The 21,744-nt window shown below is 36.6% G+C and overlaps 2 protein-coding genes across 3 annotated transcripts; one reads left to right on the top strand and one right to left on the bottom strand.

The window, feature by feature from the left end:
• The first annotated feature begins 1,148 nt into the window (after positions 1–1,148).
• Positions 1,149–5,699, top strand: LOC138944016 (uncharacterized). Its single transcript, XM_070314908.1, has one exon. It carries the CDS (start codon positions 1,149–1,151, stop codon positions 5,697–5,699), a length of 4,551 nt encoding a protein of 1,516 aa, XP_070171009.1.
• Positions 5,700–12,168: 6,469 nt separating this feature from the next.
• Positions 12,169–18,898, bottom strand: LOC138944015 (contactin). 2 transcript variants are annotated; one of them, XM_070314907.1, is made up of 9 exons: positions 18,819–18,898; positions 17,458–18,276; positions 16,954–17,332; positions 16,777–16,879; positions 16,211–16,683; positions 15,855–16,133; positions 14,362–14,811; positions 13,505–14,220; positions 12,169–13,245 (listed from the first exon to the last, which is right to left on the bottom strand). In XM_070314907.1, exons 2-9 carry the CDS (start codon positions 18,265–18,267, stop codon positions 12,775–12,777), a joined length of 3,681 nt encoding a protein of 1,226 aa, XP_070171008.1. In that variant the 5' UTR covers positions 18,268–18,276; positions 18,819–18,898; the 3' UTR covers positions 12,169–12,774. The 2 variants fall into 2 exon arrangements, with proteins under 2 accessions (XP_070171008.1, XP_070171007.1); XM_070314906.1 differs by lacking the exon at positions 18,819–18,898 and adding an exon at positions 18,436–18,684.
• Between the last annotated feature and the right edge of the window lie 2,846 nt (positions 18,899–21,744).

Below are 21,744 nucleotides of genomic sequence, written 5' to 3'. Positions count from 1 at the left end.
GTTTCTCGAACGTTCTAAAGCGAGACGTTACGTGCGAAGCCTTGTTTTCATTCCGTTTTTGCGGTTTCTTCGTATCGTTCGATTCTGACAAACACCTCGTTGTCGATAGCCGATTGGCTCTCGGAATCGAACGATCGAAATTCCTCCTTTTTTGTAGTACCCGTATCAACCAGGACTATTGTACGTGGATCGCAGAGAAGGTTTTTCGTTAAGACACTTCGTCGCAAGCCTTCACCGGGGCACACCGAACGCCTAACGCTCATAAAGTTATAATTAAACGATAATTCGCGTGTCCGCTCATATCTTGCTGTCGCGTGCGATTACCTAAGACGGTCCGGGAGTTGGTGTCGAAAAGAATAAATACTGTTCAACAAACTAAACCCGGACAACTCAATTACGTCCTATCTCTCCGATCGGCGAAACAAATAAATTCTGTTAATGTGGACGTGTAAATCGAAGGCGCGGCTACATTAAATGGTCCTTCGAGCCGGATCTTGGAAAAACAGATAGTGATTCGGTAATCAGTTCGCGGAGTGCGAGTGAGAACGCTGACACGCTAAGGTAACAGCACTTATAAAAACTATCGCGAGACGGAGATGGTGCGCGATATCAAAACATCTATCCGCATTCCACTGCCGTAAATAATAACGCGAGTGCGTCGAAAGGACTTCCGGGAAAATAAAGTGCGCGAAGTCAACTTTGCATTCCATTGCATTATTAAAGTTGTGCTCTTAAGCACAACGTATCATTATTATTTGCGTCCTGCGTAATCCGCAGTGCCGCGCAAATCTCGCGCTTCTTAGCGCTTTGCACAGCTTAAGTGCAATCTTTGTGCTCTTTAGCACTCCTCACCTCAAAGTGCGTCCTGCGTAATCCGCAGTGCCGCGCAAATCTCGCGCTTCTTAGCGCTTTGCACAGCTTAAGTGCAATCTTTGTGCTCTTTAGCACTCCGCACCTCAGAGTGCGTCCTGCGTAATCCGCAGTTACACATAGTTGTCGCACGCTTTAGCGCGCGGCACTGTTAAGTGAAAATTATAGTGCGTCTTCGCACATCCGCGTGCGACGGACCAGTCGTCACGCTTCAGCATCTCTACAACCCAAAGGTGGTGAATTGTTGCTGAAAGGCTTCATCTTATCGGCCTACCATCATGACGGACTCGCTGCAGGGCCTCCTCATCGAGCAATCTATTACAATAAGCTCGATGAAGCGAGTGTTCCCCAACTTTAAGAAAATGGGCCAGGCCAACGTCACGCAATACAAGGCGAAGAGTCGACTGGACGCCTTGGAGACCTTATGGGAAAGGTGTCAACGTCTCAACGTCCAGCTTCAGCAAATAGCAACGGCCGACGAACAGCGTACAGTCCCATACTTCACCGAGGAGGAATTCTTTACGGCCGAGGACGTCTACCACGAAGCGGCGGACTACCTCGCAGACGTGATAGGTAAATTCTCCCGGTGCGACCCAAATGCGGCATCAACGGTAAGCGACATTTCTTCTCGCGAATTGTCTGGTGCGGTTTCATTGCAATTACCACGCATCCCGTTGCCGAAATTTTCCGGTAATTTCGCCGAATGGGAAAACTTCCGCGGAATATTCGAATCGCTCGTCGCCTCGAAAGAATCGCTGTCGAATACGCAGAAACTACATTATTTAAAAGCCAGTGTCACGGGCGAAGCTGCGGTATTAATTAATCATGTTAAGATTGCAGACGCAAATTACGATGGTGCGTGGAAATTACTTATCGAAGAGTACGATAATCAAAACGCGATTATTCATGCGCATATTCACGCTTTCGCTGATTTGCCTATTATGAAAACGGAATCCGCTGTCGAACTCAAAGGTTTACGCGATACCGTTGCCGCGTCATTAGCCGCGTTAACAAATTTAGGCAGACCTGTTGAAAAATGGGATGACTTATTAGTCTATATTGTTTCGCAAAAATTTAGTCCACGCACACGTAATGAGTGGAATCTGCAACGCGGTAAATCAACCGCATCTCCGACGTATGAAGAGATTCGAGATTTTATGACGCTGCGAATTCGAGGACTAACCGATCATTCTAAGTTAAATGCCGATACTTCGTCTCATAAAAATAAAGGCTCTAATCGGGCCTCGGTGAATAACGTAGCCACCGAAAAATGTTTGAATTGTTCCGGCAATCATAATTTGATGTTATGCGACGAGTTTAAGCGTAAATCCGTCGAACAGAGAACTCAGTTTCTCAAATCACACAAAGGTTGCTTTAATTGTTTAAAAGTCGGCCATTTCCCGACCTCTTGCAAGAGTAAAAAACGCTGTAATTTGTGCCGACGAGCACATCATACGCTCTTGCATCGTGCATCAAATATACCAGTACAGAAGATTAGTGAAAATTCTGTTTTGGAAAACAAAACTCTTAACGCTCAACCGAGCGGCTCGGCCACCCCTGAGATAAAGAACGAGACCGCCGTCGCTTCCGTTCAAACGATTCATTCGCCGCTGAAAAATCCGCCGAACGTGTTACTAGCCACCGCATGGGTAATACTGCGTACCATCGAAGGACGTAAATTTAAAGTTCGTGCGTTGTTAGATCAAGGCTCGGCTGTTAGCTTTATTTCGGAATCGTTGTGTCAAACTATGCGCACGAAACGTTCCCGCGCGAGCCTCCACGTACAGTGTTTCGGCGAACGATACAGTGGCGTAGCGAAATCTCAGGTGTCTCTTACTCTCGAGTCTTGTAATGGGCGAGGTTCCTCAACCTTTTCTTTGACTGCTTTCGTATATCAAAAAATTACGTCATACGCTGGCTCAAAGACTAAAACCGTAGATTATTGGCCGCATTTACGGAAATTATCTCTCGCGGATCCGGATCCGTTTAGCAATCATCCGATCCATCTGCTCATAGGATCAGATTTATATGGATCGTTATTAAAGCAAAAGGTAAAACATGGTCCGACCGGCACTCCGACGGCCCAGCTTACTGCTTTAGGATGGATATTATCCGGTCCTACCGGCACTTCTAATTCAATTACCGGTTCCGCGACTTCATTAAATTGCGTAACAATTCCTTCGCTCGATTCTCTCCTTCAAAAATTTTGGGAGATCGAGGAAATTTCTTCCGAACTTCCGCTGTCGGAAGAAGATAAAAAATGCGAACAACATTTTATCGAAACACATCAGCGTGCCGAAGACGGCCGCTATATAATACGGTTACCATTTAAAACCAACCCTCCGCTCGATATAGGAGCTTCGCGCGAAACTGCCGCGCTTCTTTATTCGAAATTAGAACAACGCCTACGAAAAAATCCGGATCTCGCGAAACCCTATCATTCTTTCTTAAATGAATATAAATCTATGGGTCATATGGAATCTGTCTCCGACGAAAATCCGACGCTTAACCAAGCGGTGTATATACCGCATCATCCGGTACTACGCGAGTCTAGCAGCACGACGAAACTTCGCGTAGTATTTAACGCGTCGTGCAAAACGAGCAATGGTTCTACATTAAATAATCATTTAATGACCGGGCCTAAATTACAACGCGATTTGTCCTCAATTATCCTTCGTTGGCGTCAATTTCGTTATGTGTACACCGCCGATATCGAAAAGATGTTTCGACAGATCCGCGTTCATCGAGACGATGTCGATTTTTTGCGGATTTTTTGGCGATCTAATATTAATTCTCCGATACAATCTTATCGATTGCTTACAGTTACATACGGTACTGCTCCAGCTCCGTATTTAGCCATGCGCGTTATCAATCAATTAGCTATCGACGAAGGTCATTCCTTTCCAAAAGCACAAACAATAGTACAAGATTCTATTTACGTCGACGACGTTCTATTTGGCGCCGATGAAGTTCCGTCGCTAAAGGAAAGTCGCGATCAGCTTACGAAATTGATGGCGCGAGGCGGTTTTCATTTACGCAGATGGACTACTTATGTGGCGAATCGCGTATCGGAAGTACAAACTCGGCTGCCGTCGATTAAATGGAATCACGTCCCATCTAAAGAAAATCCAGCGGATTGCGCGTCGCGAGGTTTGTCACCCGCTGAACTCCGCGATTTCAAACTTTGGTGGGCCGGCCCTGCCTGGTTGAGTTCCCCTTCTACCGCGTGGCCGATCCATGATAAATTAAAAGATCAACTTGAAGCCGATCGTCAGATAATCGAAACCGAAACGCGAAATACGATCGTTTGTCATGCTCAACATAATCTGGAGTGGCAATTACCGAACGAAGTCTCTACATGGAGGAGGTTAATTCGAGTCACGGCACGCGTGCAACGTTTTATTAATAATCTAAAATGTCGCGCGACCAATACGAACGTGAATACGACGTGCTTGTCCGCTGCCGAACTCAAAGAAGCTTCCTTGTTTTGGCTCCGTTACGTGCAACAACGTCATTTTCCATCCGAAATTCAAGCGTTAAACGATAAAAGTTTACTGCCAAGATCCAGTTCTTTGTTATCGCTTTACCCCTTTCTCGGGAAAGATAAATTAATTCGCCTTGGCGGGCGGATTGACCATTCGTCACTCAGTTATGATGAACGGCACCCTATAATTTTACCGAAACATCGAATTTCGGATTTATTAATCGCTCAAGCTCATAAAGCCTCTCTTCATGGAGGCACTCAATTGATGTTAAGAATTTTACGCCAAAATTATTGGATAATTTCAGCGCGCACCAGTGTAAAATCTCTTATACGTAGTTGTGTAAAGTGCGTACGCGAACGCGCATGTACCTCGCAACAGCTGATGGGGAATCTCCCCCAGCCCCGCGTCACGCCTTCGGCTCCGTTCTCGCACACAGGCGTCGATTACGCCGGGCCGATGAATATTATTCCGTCAGTCGGCCGCGGTCAACGATCCAAAAAATATTATGTTGCCGTTTTTATTTGTCTCTCGACAAAGGCCGTCCATTTAGAATACATAGATGATTACGCTACTAACGGTTTTCTCTCCGCCTTTCGGAGATTTGCAAGCCGTCGCGGTCTTCCATCCGACATGTACAGTGATAACGGCACTAATTTTCAAGGCGCGGACCGCGAATTAAACACTACCTTTCAGCGACTTGTCGCTGACCCTCAAATACACGACGCTATCGCTAATGATAACGTAAAATGGCATTTTATACCTCCCTCTGCTCCGCATTTCGGCGGACTTTGGGAAGCCGGTGTCAAAGGATTAAAGTTTCATTTGAAACGAGCGATTGGTTCCCGAACATTATCGCAGATCGAGTTCGCTACGCTGCTGTGTCAAATCGAGGCTTGCCTAAATTCCCGCCCGATTTCCGCGTTACATGATGATCCGAATGACTTTTCCGCGTTAACTCCGGGTCATTTTTTAGTCGGTCGCCCGTTAGTAAGTCCGCCTGAAGAATCTGTTTTAGATATCGATTCGAATCGGCTGTCTCGATGGCAGCAAGTGCGTGCGATTTTAGAGCAGATCTGGCGTTCTTGGTCTTCTGATTATTTGCATACATTGCAACAAAGGCGTAAATGGCAAGAAAACAAACCGGAGCTCAAAATTAACGAGCTGGTATTGTTGAAAAATAATTTGGCACCTCCTTCGAAATGGGAACTTGCCCGAATATTAGACGTACATCCGGGATCGGATGGGCATGTCCGAGTAGTTACATTGCGTACTGCCAAAACCACTCTAAAGCGACCAATAACGCAGATCTGTCAGCTACCGATATCAAGTGACACTGGCTCTTAAATTAATTTGCGTTTTCTTTATGCGTTAATAATTAAGTTTGACTTTAATTATCGTCACGCTCTGTATATGTACATATATCTATTCTAAGAACGCCTATGTAAATAACCCTAGGCTAAGATTTACTGATTAGGTTAATTCATGTATTTCGATTGAATCACCGACGATCTTTATCTGTACTCTTTTCCTATTATTGTATGTTGAAAAATTTGCTGTAGAGCTCTTCGGACCGTCTGATCGAGAATTATCATTAAGATGCCGTGTATCGATTATGGTGGTAGGATTTAACCAGTTATTTCGTAACCTACCCGGTATACGAGGCGAGCGGGATGTTCAAGAAAGTAAGCGTTTTATAAACTATATTATTAATTTTGTTTCTCGAACGTTCTAAAGCGAGACGTTACGTGCGAAGCCTTGTTTTCATTCCGTTTTTGCGGTTTCTTCGTATCGTTCGATTCTGACAAACACCTCGTTGTCGATAGCCGATTGGCTCTCGGAATCGAACGATCGAAATTCCTCCTTTTTTGTAGTACCCGTATCAACCAGGACTATTGTACGTGGATCGCAGAGAAGGTTTTTCGTTAAGACACTTCGTCGCAAGCCTTCACCGGGAGCACACCGAACGCCTAACGCTCATAAAGTTATAATTAAACGATAATTCGCGTGTCCGCTCATATCTTGCTGTCGCGTGCGATTACCTAAGACGGTCCGGGAGTTGGTGTCGAAAAGAATAAATACTGTTCAACAAACTAAACCCGGACAACTCAATTACGTCCTATCTCTCCGATCGGCGAAACAAATAAATTCTGTTAATGTGGACGTGTAAATCGAAGGCGCGGCTACAATGTGCGTATATTTATTTTTAAGATTTTAAGGAACATGTTACCGGAGCAATTAAGAAATAGGTTAGAAATTGTGGGAAATGAGAGTGAAAGGCAAACACGACAAGCTGGGGATATTGCAATAAAATATCGCAGAACAAGGAGTGCGCAAAAGAGTATGTTTTACGAAGGAGTGAAAATGTATAACGCCTTGCCAGCTGAAATAAAGCGGAATGAAAGAATTGTGCCGTTTAAGCGAATGTTAAAGGAGTATATTGTAATTAATGTAAACTAGATTTGTATTACAAATAGCTGAGAAAGCTAATAAAGATCAATCAATCAAACTCACCGCATGTAGCAAATAGCTGATCGCACAGACGCACTCTCTTTCTCTCTCTCTCTCTCTCTGTCTTTCTCTTTTACACCCATCGCGTGTAGCAAACAGCTGATCGCATACACTCTCTCTCTCTCTCTCTCTCTCTCTCTCACTCACCGATTCTTACCTTGTATGTAGAGATTCGTTGCCCTCATACGACTCAATAAGTAATATTTCCGTGTGACACAACGAGTAACTAGCAAACTTTTTTTCACTCACAAAATGTACCACTTATCGAACTTTTACGAATTAATCCACGCACTTTATCGATAAACTGAATTTATTAATGATTATAACGGTTAATCACAATCTACCGATTACTACCGATTAGAATAACTCGAAGAAAGAAACGCGTTATTTGATGCGGGGACTGCGCGACGACAATAAGCAAGTTATGTCAGTACTAGCATTGTCGGCTGCCGGCTGCCGAACGACTAAACGTATCACATTACGCGTGATCGACGCGGACGTTATTATGTATCCTGTGATCGGCTAAAGCCTCTGCATCGAATAACGCGTTTCTTTCTTCGAGTTATTTTAATAATTAATTGGTAGTAATCGGTAACTTGTGATTAACCGTTATAATCGTTAATAAATTCAATTTATCAATAAAGTGCGTGGATTAATTCGTAAAAGTTCGATAAGTGGCACAATTTGTGAGTGAAAAAAAGTTTGCTAGTTACTCGTTGTGTCACACGGAAATATATTACTTATTGAGTCGTATGAGGGCAACGAATCTCTACATACAAGGTAAGAATCAGTGAGAGAGAGAGAGAGAGAGAGAGAGAGAGAGAGAGAGAGAGAGAGAGAGAGAGAGAGAAAGAGTGCGTGCAATCAGCTGTTTGCTACACGCAATGGATGTAAAAGAGAAAGACAGACAGAGAGAAAGAGAGAGGGAGAGAGAGAGAGAGAGAGAGAGAGAGAGAGAGAGAGAGAAGTGCGATGAGTAAACGCGTAAGCGAATATGCTTGAAGAATAAAGCGAGGAGCACACACTCGCATAAACGCATAATCATAAGCATAAGGAATTTGATTGGTCCATTTCCTTAATCATAAGCATAAGGAAATTGATTGGTCCATTTCCTTATGCATAAGGAAATGAACCAATCAATTTCCTTATGTTTATGATTATGCGTTTATGCAAGTGTGTCTCTCTTCTCTCTTAAGAGGATTCCGGAGCGACGGGCGAACTCCGACGAGTAAACGCCCTCATCTAAATGTAACTAAAAATGTCGGTATATTACCAACGCTTTATAGTTACATTACCGATATCATTATGTAGAGTAATGGAGTCAAGCATATGTGCATACTTTGGAAAGAGCAATAAAATACAAACTTTTCGCATTGTGATAAATATGTAGAGACAGAAAATATGTTGGATTTCTACTCTATTTATGTTCCATCGTCTCGTAGGAGCAACGACTTTACATAGATATCTGTTTGTGTCGCACGCATATTTTGAATACAAATCTATAATATTGCTCATTTTATCATATGGGTCTATTTAAGAAAACATCGATCACATTGACCTGGCCTTGAAAAGATCACTCAAGGTTAAATCCATATTTTTATCATGTGGCCCCTTCGAAACCATGCAACTTTTGTTTGAAACGTTTTTGTCTGGCGGACTCAGTTTTCGAGATATTCGCGTCGATTGATTAAAATGATCCACCCTGTATACATTTACATATATAATGTGAGACAGACCTTTTTTTAGAAAAATATGTTTAAAAAAGATGTAAATAACCAAAAATATCTTACATACAGATTATGAAGTTGTTATAGAAAACAGAGAATAACAATGTTAATATTGTAAAAATTTTGTTATTATACAATGTATATATTTCTGATATAATAATGTATAAAAAAAAATATATATACGATTGGAGTAATAAATGTACTGCTTATTGCCATATCTATTTTCTTAATTAAACAACTGATGTCAAAGATTTTTCTAGCGACGATTTTAACGCGCGTATACACACATGTATCAAAATTTTGTTTCTTCATTATTTGCATTATGTATATAAATTATTATTTATATACACAATATAAATAATAAATAAATTCATGTAAAAAAATCTTTCATACATTTACTATATAAAATGTATTAAAATGTTAAATGTGTTTACATTCTTTAAATATAGAGATATTAGAACCCAAATATATATATATATATATATAATATATATAATTTCTGAGACATATCTTGTAGTACATTCGTATGAACACTATTATGGTTTATATAAATTTTTATCATATAATATATTTCTGAACTATTCTAATATTATGTATATATCAAACAAAAAATAACCAAAAAATATTTATACGAAAAAGCTCTATTTGGAAAGTTTATTGATAATTATGATAATGTATAAAAATTAAAAACTAATTATAATTAGAATAATTCACAGAGCATTAGAATAGTTCAGTGATTAACAAATATTCTCAATATTATCAAAATTAGCAGTGTTCATTACCTACTTCTGTATACATGGACGGAAAATTACGCTGTTTTATATATTATGACGTTATATAATCCTTATCTGTTGATTGCCATTAATTCCTAATCATTATTCGTAAGTCATAGCATTTTAATATATAATATGTGTAACTTAGTATTGAATATATATTTTTGCATGAGCGCAATTTATTATAATTTATGCAAGATTTTTATTTCCTTTTTTGTTTTAGACCTATATAATTACATCCATATATGTATATCTAGATCTCAAGTCGTTTGCATAGTATAACAAAATATTTTCTTCATCAACGTGCTTTTCATTTTTTTGGCAAATAAACAGAATTTATAGTATATATAGTACAATTGAACAATGTAAAAAACAATGTGTTAATTTTTACAGAATATGCTCGTTTCATAATTTATATAAGAGTCTAAATGTAAAAAGAATTCTTATATCTCTAAATTAATTTTAAATATACATTATTCAATGTACAAGTATATATGATTTATTTCAAATTATTTTGCTTACCTCAAAAATATGTAGAATATAATTTTATAGTTACACAAAACTTGGTAATTTTTGAATAAAGTGTAAACATAATATGAAATTATAACATTTGGTTTACGAGAATGAGGGAATAATAGAAAAATATATATATACACAGGGTGTATCAGACCACCCGTACCAGCCGAAAACCGAAAACGGCAGATAAAAATATTTCAGACAAAGTTCTAGGGTTTCAAGTAACGTATTACATAGTAATATTAGTACGACCTTGAATAGCGTTGCCAAGATCACGTGAAGGTCATCATAAATTTCACTTGGCAGCTATCACCAGCAAATGTTTACGATATTGCGCGAACATGCGAGCGAAGATACCGTGAAAGACTGCACGCGGAATGCGACGGCCGACGGGTCGGCAAACGCGAAAGCAGTTAGACGCCGGTGATTCTAGGATAAACACCCTGTGTACACGGTAATTAACAGAAAATTCATACAAATGCATACGAATGCAATCGTAGTTTGCACGCAGCGGATAAACAGCGAAAAATCGTCTGTCTCGGAATAACTCCGTAGTCACACGCAACGGCAGTAAAATAATATGTTTCAAGCAACTATGTCGAATTTTTATCACACGAATAGCGTACACGCGTCGATAACTTTAAGCGGAATGGAACCCCCCATTTTTTATTGCATATTCTTGTAGCTTATCTCGAGAGCTTTTCAAAATACTATAATAAAGTATTTTTTCATTAAGTACTTTTTGAGTTATTTTATATTTTAATCTGACATATTTTGATATAAAAAGTAAAATATCTCGTAAAATATTTAGTTTTTTATAATCTTACCGTAATACTTTTATGTACAGAATAATGAGACAAATCAATTAGTGTGAAAAAAATTGTTTAAAAATACATTGTAAATAATTACACTTTAAAAAAAAAATTGTTTTTTTTATACTAATTAATTTGTCTTATTATTCTGTATATAAAAGTATTATGGTAAGATTATTGAAAACTAAATATTTTACAAGATATTTCATTTTTTATATCAAAATATGCCAGATTAAGATATAAAATAACTCAAGAAATACTTAATGAAAAAATACTTTATTATAGTGTTTTCAAAAGCTTTCGAGATAAGCTACAAAAATATGCAATAAAAAATGGGGGGTTCCATTTAAGAAATTTATGATGACCTGCACAACGCTATTCAAGGTCGTACTAATATTACTATGTAATACGTTACTTGAAACTCTACAACTTTTGTCTGAAATATTTTTGTCTGCCATTCTCGGTTTTCGATATATTCAGCTGGCACGGGTAGTCTGATACACCCTATATATATATATGTATATAAAAAGACAAAACAAAAATTTTGCACAATTTACTTAAAATACTTCATGTATATGTAATACTTATATAATAAAGTTAAAAAGTTAAGAAATAGTTATACAATAGTTATATAATTAGTTATACAGGGTGTCCCATTTTAAAAGACCCACTCAAATATCTCAGAAACACTGCGTTAAATCGAAAAATGTTTCAAACAAAAGTTGTGTGGTTTCAAGGGAGCCATAAGATGGTGACAATGATTTGACCTTGGAAAATCATTTGAAGGTCATGTGAAGGTCAACTTTAAAATCTTAAATGGAAACCCCCATTTTTATTTAGCATTCTTGTAGCTTATTTCGAAAGCTTTCAAAAACATTATAATAAAGTATTTTTTCATTAAGTATTTTTTGAATTATTTTATATTTTAATCTGACATATTTTGATATAAAAAATAAAATATTTCGTAAAATATTCAGTTTTCGATAATCTTACCGTAATACTTTTATGTACAGAATAACGAGACAAATCAATTAGTATATTAATTAATATTATATTAGTATTATATTAGTATATCAATTAGTATTATAAAAAAAAAATTGTTTTTAAGAAAATTATTTACAATGTATTTTTTGAAATAATTTTTTTTTTTTGGCACTAATTGATTTGTCTCATTATTCTGTACATAAAAGTATTACGGTAAGATTATTGAAAACTGAATATTTTACAAAATATTTTATTTTTTATATCAAAATATGTCAGATTAAAATATAAAATAACTCAAAAAGTACTTTATTGTAGTGTTTTGGAAAGCTCTCGAGATAAGCTACAAGAATACTAAATAAAAAATGGGGGTTTCCATTTAAGATTTTAAAGTTGACCTTCACATGACCTTCAAATGATTTTCCAAGGTCAAATCATTGTCACTATCTTATGGCCTCCTTGAAGCCACACAACTTTTGTTTGAAACATTTTTCGATTTAACGCAGTGTTTCTGAGATATTTGAGTGGGTCCTTTAAAATGGGACACTCTGTATAATAAAGAAATAATAGAGAAATTATTTATAAGAATTTAAAAATATTATTATGTATGCCAAAAAAATATATATAAGCAAATAGAATATTTTTTTCTATTATATAGAATAAAAATTATGCTAAACATACATATTCTGCGTAATATTAGAATCAAAAATGCAGATCGGTTTCAGTCTTTGTAGACTCATAATATCGTCATGCTTCTTAAAAAGAAGTTGTGGAAGTATTTAAGCAATGAGTTATCGTTGTTAAACATAAAGAACAAAAACGACTATGTCATTGCACTACATAGCGCACTGATAGCATAGCAATATATATTAATTTTTAGGCTACAAAAAAAAATGATTAGTTTACTGACATGTGAAATTGCTTAAGCGATCTAAGTGTGTATGAACAAAGAAATCTATAATGTCTTATTATAAATCTCATTTTAAAATTTGTATTTTAGTTTTTGTTAAATTTTTTAGTTTGTTCATTTAAGAAATCTGTATAAAATTTACAGCCATTAAATCTTATTATGACCTACATAATTATTAGGGGTTACTTTACACTATATATAGCCATAGACCCGTAATAGCAGTAAGAAAGTTATCCCCAGAGCGGCATCCAGAATTTTGTTCCCGGCGCTGCTTCTGAAAGCTGCGGCATCACCCATTTGGAATGTATGAGTGGGACTCGACATACGGCCGTCGCCACCGTTACTGAACGCGAGCACTCTCAAGTGATACGCCTTGCCCGGACTCAGATTCTTGATATCAGCTTCCAGCTTGGAGCCGCCTGGTATTATTGTATCATTTGCTGTGCTCATGTCTTGATCGACTTCCCATACACGTATTTTATATCCGATTAGCGGTTCCTCCTCGAAACTTGGCTGTACATAACGCCAAATGACCCTCACCGTCGACGGGTTCATCCCGTACACGTTCACCGAAGACGGCGGATTTTGCGGCGCTTTGCGGTAAGTTCGCTCCAGATATCGTTCGCTTTCCGGACCTTCTCCGGCGGAGTTGTAGGCCATCACCTTTATAGAATTTATGATCTTTATTTAGATTTAAATTTGCCACAACTTCAAATATCTTCCGCTTTTATTTTTTAAATAATATTATATATACAGGCAAAAATAAATCTTTTTAATCATCAGAGATTAATTCGAGAAAAATTATTAAAGAGAAATATTTTTAAAACAGATTAATTCTCTTTAATCAGATAGCTTTTTTAAATAGTAAATTTTTTTTATATATGTTCTAATAGAAATATAAATAAAAACTTCTATATTTTACCTTTACATAATAATATGTATCTGGTTGCAATCCAACTACTAACGACCAAGGACGAGTGGTGCGCGATAAGTAATAAGTAGCATCTTCTTCGCGGTTACTTTCCTTCCAGTACTTGATCCTATGTCCAATCAGTTTGCCTCGCACTCGTTCACGAGTTTGTTCAATCGGCAGCCAACTGACGTTCAAGCTGGTACTGTTATAGCTCAAGGCAAACACTTGTTGCGGTGCGACTTGCGGCATATCCTCCGCGCTGTACACTGTCATGTTTTCCGATATAGGACCTTCGCCTATCGCGTTAATCGCTTGTATTTTCACTTCGTATTCCATATAGTAATACTTTGGTTGAATCGGCACGACGCTGCTACCGACATTGCCATATTCCTTTAAAGATAACGACTGGTACTCCGTGTCGTGTCCTTTGCGACGCCAGAATATCTTATAATATATTCCAGGACCATTTTGCTCGGATGGACTAAGAGGATCCCATGTGATTGTAAGGTCTCCAATCTTTCCTCCACCACCACTAATATTCAATGGTGATTTTGTCGGTTTGTCGGACGGAGTACTATATTGAGGTGAGGGAGATGATGGTGGACCATAACCAAGTTCATTGAACGCTAATACACGAAACTCATATATAGTGTAAGGACTGAGAACGTTTTCCAGAAACGCTTCTTTTCGACCATTGTATCTATCCATCTCGATAGCTGTAATATCTACAAATAATAGTAAAGTAAACATGAATTGGTTTTGAAAGTATTTTTAGTATTAAAAGCATATTAAAAAGATAATTAATAAATATCCTAATTGTAAAAATAATTCTTATAAAAAAAGTATAATTAAACTGAGGAATTTACTTTCTACGAGAGGAAACCACGTGCGATTCCAATTTGTACGCGCACTAATTGCGTACATAGTTATCAGTCTACCGTTTAAGGCACCATCGGTCCATCGTAATGTGGCTGAAGTTTTGACAATATTCACAACTTGCACTCCACCGGGTGGTCCCGGTGGCCCGTGCACGATCAGATTGGTCTTGCTCGATATTTCACCAACAGCGCTTTTCAAGATACACTCATATTCGCCGGATTCAGCGAACGTGGCATTTATGATGTTTAGATATTCACCATCAATATGCCACCGGGGATTATTTTGCAAATCTTTATCGCGAATACGTATACCATTATGCGTCCAAATATACGCTACATCTAACATTTCGTCTGTATGACCCAAGCAACGCAATGTCTGATTAAAATTATAGGACATAATTATTTGTGGCGGCAATCTTTCAATAAGTTGTGGTCCACCTGTATGAATAATTTTAAATAATCAGTTGTTGAATAATTTAAAATATGCATAAATGACAAATCCTTAATTCGGTTAATTGCTTTGATAATTTCACTTAATATACCGGGTATCTCTAAAGTCTGACCCCATCCCTGGATCTCGCAAACGGCTTTAAATATGGAAAAATATTTCAGACAAAAGTTGTATGGTTTTGAGGAGGACATAAGGTGGTGTCATTAATTTGACCTTGAATAGTTGCGTGAAGGTCACCTTCAATTTTTTAAATGGAACCGTCTATTTTTTATTGCATATTCTTGTAGCTTATCTCGAGAGCTTTTCAAAACACAATAAAGTATTTTTTTCTTAAGTATTTTTTGAGTTATTTTATATTTTAATCTGACATATTTTGATATAAAAAATATAATATCTCATTAAATATTCAGTTTTCGATAATCTTACTGTAATATTTTTATGTTCAGAATAATGAGACAAATCAATCAGTATAAAAAAAATAATTTTAATAAGTTTTTAAGAAAAAAGTATATAATTATTTACAATGTATTTTTTTAAACAATTATTTGTTTTTTTCTTTATACTAATCGATTTATCTCATTATACTGTACATAAAAGTATTACGGTAAGATTATCGAAAACTAAATATTTTACGATATTTTAATTTTTATATCAAAATTTCTCGGATTAAAATATAAAATAACTAAAAAATTACTTAATGAAAAAATACTTTATTATAGTGTTTTGAAAAGCTCTCGAGATAAGCTACAAGAATATGCAATAAAAAGTAGGCAGTTCCATTTAAAAAATTGAAGATGACTTTCACGTGACCTTCACGCAACTATTCAAGGTCAAATTATTGACCTTCTTATGTCCCCCACGAAACCATACAACTTTTCTCTGAAACATTTCTCCATATTTAAAGCCGTATCCGAGATCCAGAGGTGGGATTAAGCTTTAGAGATATTCTGTATATCTTGTGTGCTTTTCTTACAGGACAAAATGTCATTTGTAAAATAAAAATATTTAAAATATAAAATGATTAACTTACGTAGTACAATTAATCGTCCACGAGTTTCATCGCTGCCGTACTGATTCGTTGCTATGCACACATATGTTCCTTCATCGTCTCGTGATACCGGGCTAATGATGAGGTTTCCGGTTTCCAGAATTCTTCTCCTACCACCTGATCCAATCACGTTTCCGTCTTTCTTCCATACGAATTTCGACCTGGGCGCAGCTTCGGGTTTACATACAATTGTGACATTGCCACCTTCCGCCGCATATGTTTCGGATTCCATAGGCCGCTTCTTAAAAGAAGGTTTCAATGCTGAAATGTTGAAGAAACATGACTTCTTATGTGGTTCTCATTATCATGATATAATTGAAAGAACTGTAAATATTCACATAGGACTCTAAGTTGCGCCGATGAATATGTTGTCTTCAGCTGATTTCTCGCACGACACTGATACATAGCCTGATCCTTTTCAGGATCCAGATGCTTTATATTTAGTACATTATCTTGTATAGTGTAACGATTCCTATCTTCAGGCGGCAGAGTATACATGTCCAAAAGTTCCCCGTTTCTGAACCAACTATAAGTAACATCTGGTATGCCAAATGCTTCACAGGTCCAAGTTAAATCTGCCCTATTATCCATATGTTTGTCCACCAACGGGATAGTAAAATTAGGCGCTGCTTGTATGGTCAATCGTACGGAGTTCTCGATTGACAGTCTATCGTTGTACACCCGGCAAACATATTCGCCTTGATCTTCTACACGAACATGGGGTATTATCAACACCCGATTGTAACTCGTCGCGTACGCACCGCGCGGCAAGACAGAACCCCTTCTTGTCCAATTGTATGAGGGAACGGGACTAAATGCAAATAAATTATTAATTATAATTATAAAAATATTCATACATCTTTATATGTATATATGAAAAATAAAATATTATATATAAACTTACTAGCCGAATGCGATACATTCCAATCTAACTTCCTCTCCGACTATTGGTGCTTCTGGAAACGCCTTTGGGAAATTATTGGGAAACTTCAGCTGCTGGAATGAGGCTGAAAAATTTAGAAAGTGATGAAGTACTATTCTATTATTACACAGATACTTTTAAAAAATAATCCAGAATTACAGTGCATATTCACTCTTAACGGAAAGAATGGCCCGTTACGTCCGGTATCAGATGCGACACTTTGGACATTGCACGAATAGTTTCCTCGGTCGATCGTTTCCAATGTAGAGAAGTAAAGCGCTCCATCATGCGAAACAAATACGCGTTTATCCTCTTCGATAAAATTAGGAAAATAATCGCGCGCCCAGTAATACTTTACACCCGGAAAATGTTGTGGTGGATCGCAATAAACTGCTTTACCCCAGTGATTATCTCCACGTTCCTCAGAACGTTTTAAATTAAACTCTAGGATATATCCAAATGACAATTCAATACTCTCAGATATAATTGTACCAAATTTATTAGTAGCCTTGCAATGATACGAGCCACGGTCTTCTGTCTGTAAATAAATAATAATTATAATTAATAATACAATATAATCAGTAACATAAATATAAATAACATTAAAACAAAAAATAATATACATATTTATTATATGTTTGAAAAAACTAGAAAAATCTTTACTTGTTCAGGCTCATAAATGATCAATGTTCCGCCGCTCACAGTATATCTGCTATTTGAAAGAGGATCTATTTTTGTTGCAATAAGCCGATCATTCTCATAATCTTCTTTAAACCATTTATAGGTTGGAGTAGGGTAGCCACCTGCTAGACAACTCAGGGAAACATCATTATTTATCCTTCTCTTTGATACGTCAAATACTTTGCTTATAGGTTGTTTTATAAAATATGGTCCTCTAGGTATTTGAAGAGGATTATCAATATCAATGCCATATTGATAAGTACGATCATCATCTACTAAGTTATGAAGAGTAGCGATGGGTGCTTTGCAGATATATAAGAGCTCTTCTCTGCCAGTGACCTTTTCTAATCCCCAACGCTGAAGGTTATTAGAATATGAGTATGCCAAATAATCTCTTCCTATTATATTGTCATTGGGTTCAGGTAGAAAGGCATTATCCATATTTATTAAGGTTGTACTATCAGCCTCATTTATCCATAAGCCACTCTGTAGTTTTATTCCAGTATACCATCTACGATGTTGCGGATCCTGCCATAGCAATTGATAGAGTACAAATCCATGCTCCTCTATTGTATTAATAGTAAGTAGATCACTTTGAAATGCTTGACAATTCCTTCGAGCATCCTCTCGCAGTCTCAGCGGACTCTTGATAAAACGGTAGCATGATTCTTGAAATTGCATCCAATGTTGAGGGCACTCATAAGTTGGTCCTCCATACAAAATATTTTGTGCAAACGCAGGTAATAAAAGAATTAGCGAGAATGCCACGCTATTCAATAAATAAGACATCATCCTGGACACCTTGTAACATATTATGCAATAAACATTTTAGAAGTATCAAGTTATAATTTACAGTATTATATCACTGATACTAATTGAATATTGTTAAACAAAAATACGATTATGGCAAAAGTAGGACTGATAAAATTCAGTTCTTAGACACTCCCCGTAAATGACTACCTTGTCAATCTGTGCCACTTTGTTCATTCGTTTCACATATATGATAATTTGTTTAAGATATTAACTATGCAAGCTGCGATCGAAGTATTTATTTAAACATATTGGATCTCACATTGGATACAATAAAGCGCGAATCAAGCTTAAGGAATAAAATCAAAAATTTCGGATATATAAAAGCGTTTGATTACAAACGCGATGCTACTTGCTACATCGCCGGACACTCCCTATAATGAATAATGGCGGAAACCAACGAACGCTGATTATCGATATCTATTTATCATCGAATAAAGCGCGCGAAATATTTGTTTCAAAAGAAAATCGTCGCTTCTCTCTCTCTCTCTCTCTCTCTCTCTCTTACGATACATGAATTATGAGTTACTTACTCATAAAAGTTAAATAATTATACAAAATAAGAGGCTCATCTCTTTATAGTGCATCAGAGAATGATTCCGTAATATATGTTGCACTGTAACTGCTTCACCTCTGGAGTTGCAGTAACCGCAGTAGCAATATGGCTACCATTTATGACGTCATTGATAGAACTAGATAATGTCGCAGCACACTGCGTGCTAATAGCAGAACAATTTTTCAGCACTGCCAATACTGGCAGTGTATATCGGAACACACCCTATGTCTATGTATTAAATAATTAAACAAATGTTGACGGCAGAAGCCGATAACAAAACCGTAATTTGTCAATTTTTTCCACTTTACATGAAATCATATATCTCGCGGTATCGTGTACTTTGATTATGAAAAAAGATTTATTAATATCTATAATCAACAAAAATATGTTGCATTTTGGCTAATATTCGCATTTTGTCGGTAAAACGAACAATCTGTGCATCCCATTAATTTTTAGGACGTAATTGCGAGAAATATTCCTCTTGTTATCGGCTTCTGCCGTCAACATTTGTTTAATTGTTTAATACGTAGACATAGGGTGTGTTCCGATATACACTGCCAGTACTGGCAGTGCTGAAAAATTGTTCCGCTATTAGCACGCAGTGTGCTGCGACAGCACCTAGTTCTATCAATGACGTCATAAAAGGTAGCCATATTGCTACTGCGGTTACTGCAACTCCAGAGATGAAGCAGTTACAGTGCAACATGGCGTCGTGCAATAAAACAGAATTGTTAGATGTTGAAACTAACAAGATGCACACATTGTATTTAAGTACAGAAGATGCACATAAAGCAAAAAATGGTAAGTAAAATTTCCATAATAATAATAAAAATTAATTATATAAAATTGATTATTTAAATGATATTCTAACTTTTATAACTCTTATACTGAATATTATTACATAAAATTTATACTTTTTAGATTTAAACTTTGCCTCAGCATTACTAAAATATGCCAAAGAAAATATATATCCAATTCTGGTATGTATGACAATTTGTTATATAACTCTTATATTATCTAAATGTGTGTATATTTATTAATTTATTTGTCAAATATAATTTTATTAGCAAATGCATCAAGTACAAGTGCAGTAAGAATGAGTTCTACATCAGATACATCAAATGTCTCAGATGTGTCAGATATAAGATCTAATAATGAAGGCATTTATATAATGAAAAATAACGCATGACCTTTTTCATATTACATATTATTTTGTTCTAATGTCCCAGCAAGCAAAATGATGCAAAATTTGCGCAAAGTTTGCATCAAACTCGAGCATGCCTTTACAGCAAAATTGTAACAAGATGTGTCCACAAAAAGCTTAGCTTCTGCTGGCAAGGCTTGTCGCAATAGTGTGACGCACATTTTACGCAAATAATAGAGCAAACCTTGCGGTGCATGGCATGACAGCAAATTTGTGGCAAGAACAGGACAAACCTTGCTGTGCACGGGATGACAGCAAATTTGTGACAAGAATAGGGCAAACCTTGCCGTATACGGCATCATAGCAAATTTGTGATAATTCTCTGTATAGGATGATTCAGAAACTCTGTGACAAACTCTGAGAAACGATAAATCTCGCAGAGAGGAATATTTTTTGTGAAGCAATCCATCATGTTTTCTGACGCGTCGTTTAAGAATATGCGACCGAGCAGACAAGAGTCTTAAGAGGATGCCGGATTACCGACAGAACGCGAATATTCGTTATTTTGCAAAATCTTTTTGTTGATTATAGATATCAACAAATCCTTTTCCATAATTAAAGTATACATAATAACGGAGTGCAGAGTTCACGATTTCATATGAAAAGTGAAAAAAAATGAGAAAATCACAGTTTTGTTATCGGCTTCTGCGTCAACATTTACTTAATATAACAAATTTGTAATCTACACGTGCCTAATCAGTAAACTCCGCACTCGGCATTTCATCAAAGAGTATAAGTGAACTTAGAGAAGTGAGTTTAGAAGCTTTATAAAAAAGATTTTGCAAAATAAAATTTTCGTGCATATGTGTGTGTGCGAGATGGAGGCTCAAGAGTAAAACAGAGCAACAGATTAGTTGCGTGATGTTGCGATAGACGGAGCTGCAATCTTATATGACAAGGACAAACATAATCGTACCATCTCTGTCTCATGCGTATGAGAGTAATATACATGTACGCACTAACATTATTGCAGTATCTTTTTTCTCTCGATCATACGCTCTGTCTCTTTCTAATCGCTCGCTCGCTATGTACTACGTATCGCTTAGCTTCATGCTCCTCGCATATTCACTTACGCGTTCACTCGCGCTTCTCTCTCTCTCTCTCTCTCTCTCTCTCTCTCTCTCTCTGTCTCTCTTTCTGCTCGTTCATTATTGTATTCTTTTATTCCCATTATTATATTCTTTTATTTGCTCAATTTTTATTCTTTCTATTCTCGTCTCCCTACATGAAAATAAATAAATTTATTTATTTATGTTTATTTGATACATCATAAATCAGATACACAAGTTATTTTCTTTTTCTATTTAACTATAGTTAAATACAACACATGTACATATAAAAATACACATAATTAAATACTTTTTCTATTTATGACCAGGGTTGGGAAGTAACGCGTTACTTGTAACGCCGTTACCGTTACAGTTACTTTTTTTCGGTAACTGTAACGGTAATGGCGTTACAAATTTTATTTGTAACGGAAAAAGTAACTTCGTTACATTTTTCGGTAACGAGTAACGAATTTAACAGTTACTTTTATCGTTACTTTTTTCAAATTTTTTGATTTATTTAAGATATTATTCTTGCTATTGTGCGTGATAAAATTTTTATCTTAACCGTAAAGCCGTAAGCAAATCGACCAATTAGCATTCTTATTATGTTGTAAAAATGCTTGAATGTGATTGATCAACTTATGGCTCTT

This window comes from Polyergus mexicanus, unplaced genomic scaffold (assembly GCF_030449975.1).
Source record: "Polyergus mexicanus isolate NDT 795.1 unplaced genomic scaffold, iyPolMexi1.0 SCAF_74, whole genome shotgun sequence".
Lineage (NCBI taxonomy): Eukaryota > Metazoa > Arthropoda > Insecta > Hymenoptera > Formicidae > Polyergus > Polyergus mexicanus.
Note: the sequence above shows the minus strand (reverse complement) of the source record. Positions and strands in the feature narration are given on the sequence as shown.

What these genes read in the sequence shown, in the direction of transcription:
- LOC138944016 (XM_070314908.1), top strand. Translation starts at nt 1,149, where the DNA reads ATGACGGACTCGCTGCAGGGCCTCCTCATCGAGCAATCTATTACAATA.
- LOC138944015 (XM_070314906.1), bottom strand. Translation starts at nt 18,462, where the DNA reads ATGAACAAAGTGGCACAGATTGACAAG. An exon ending in GAATGTATCGCATTCGGCTA is followed by an intron (nt 16,684 to 16,776) that starts GTAAGTTTATAT and finishes ATTTGCATTTAG; the next exon opens with TCCCGTTCCCTCATACAATT. An exon ending in TGGACGATTAATTGTACTAC is followed by an intron (nt 14,812 to 15,854) that starts GTAAGTTAATCA and finishes TTATTCATACAG; the next exon opens with GTGGACCACAACTTATTGAA.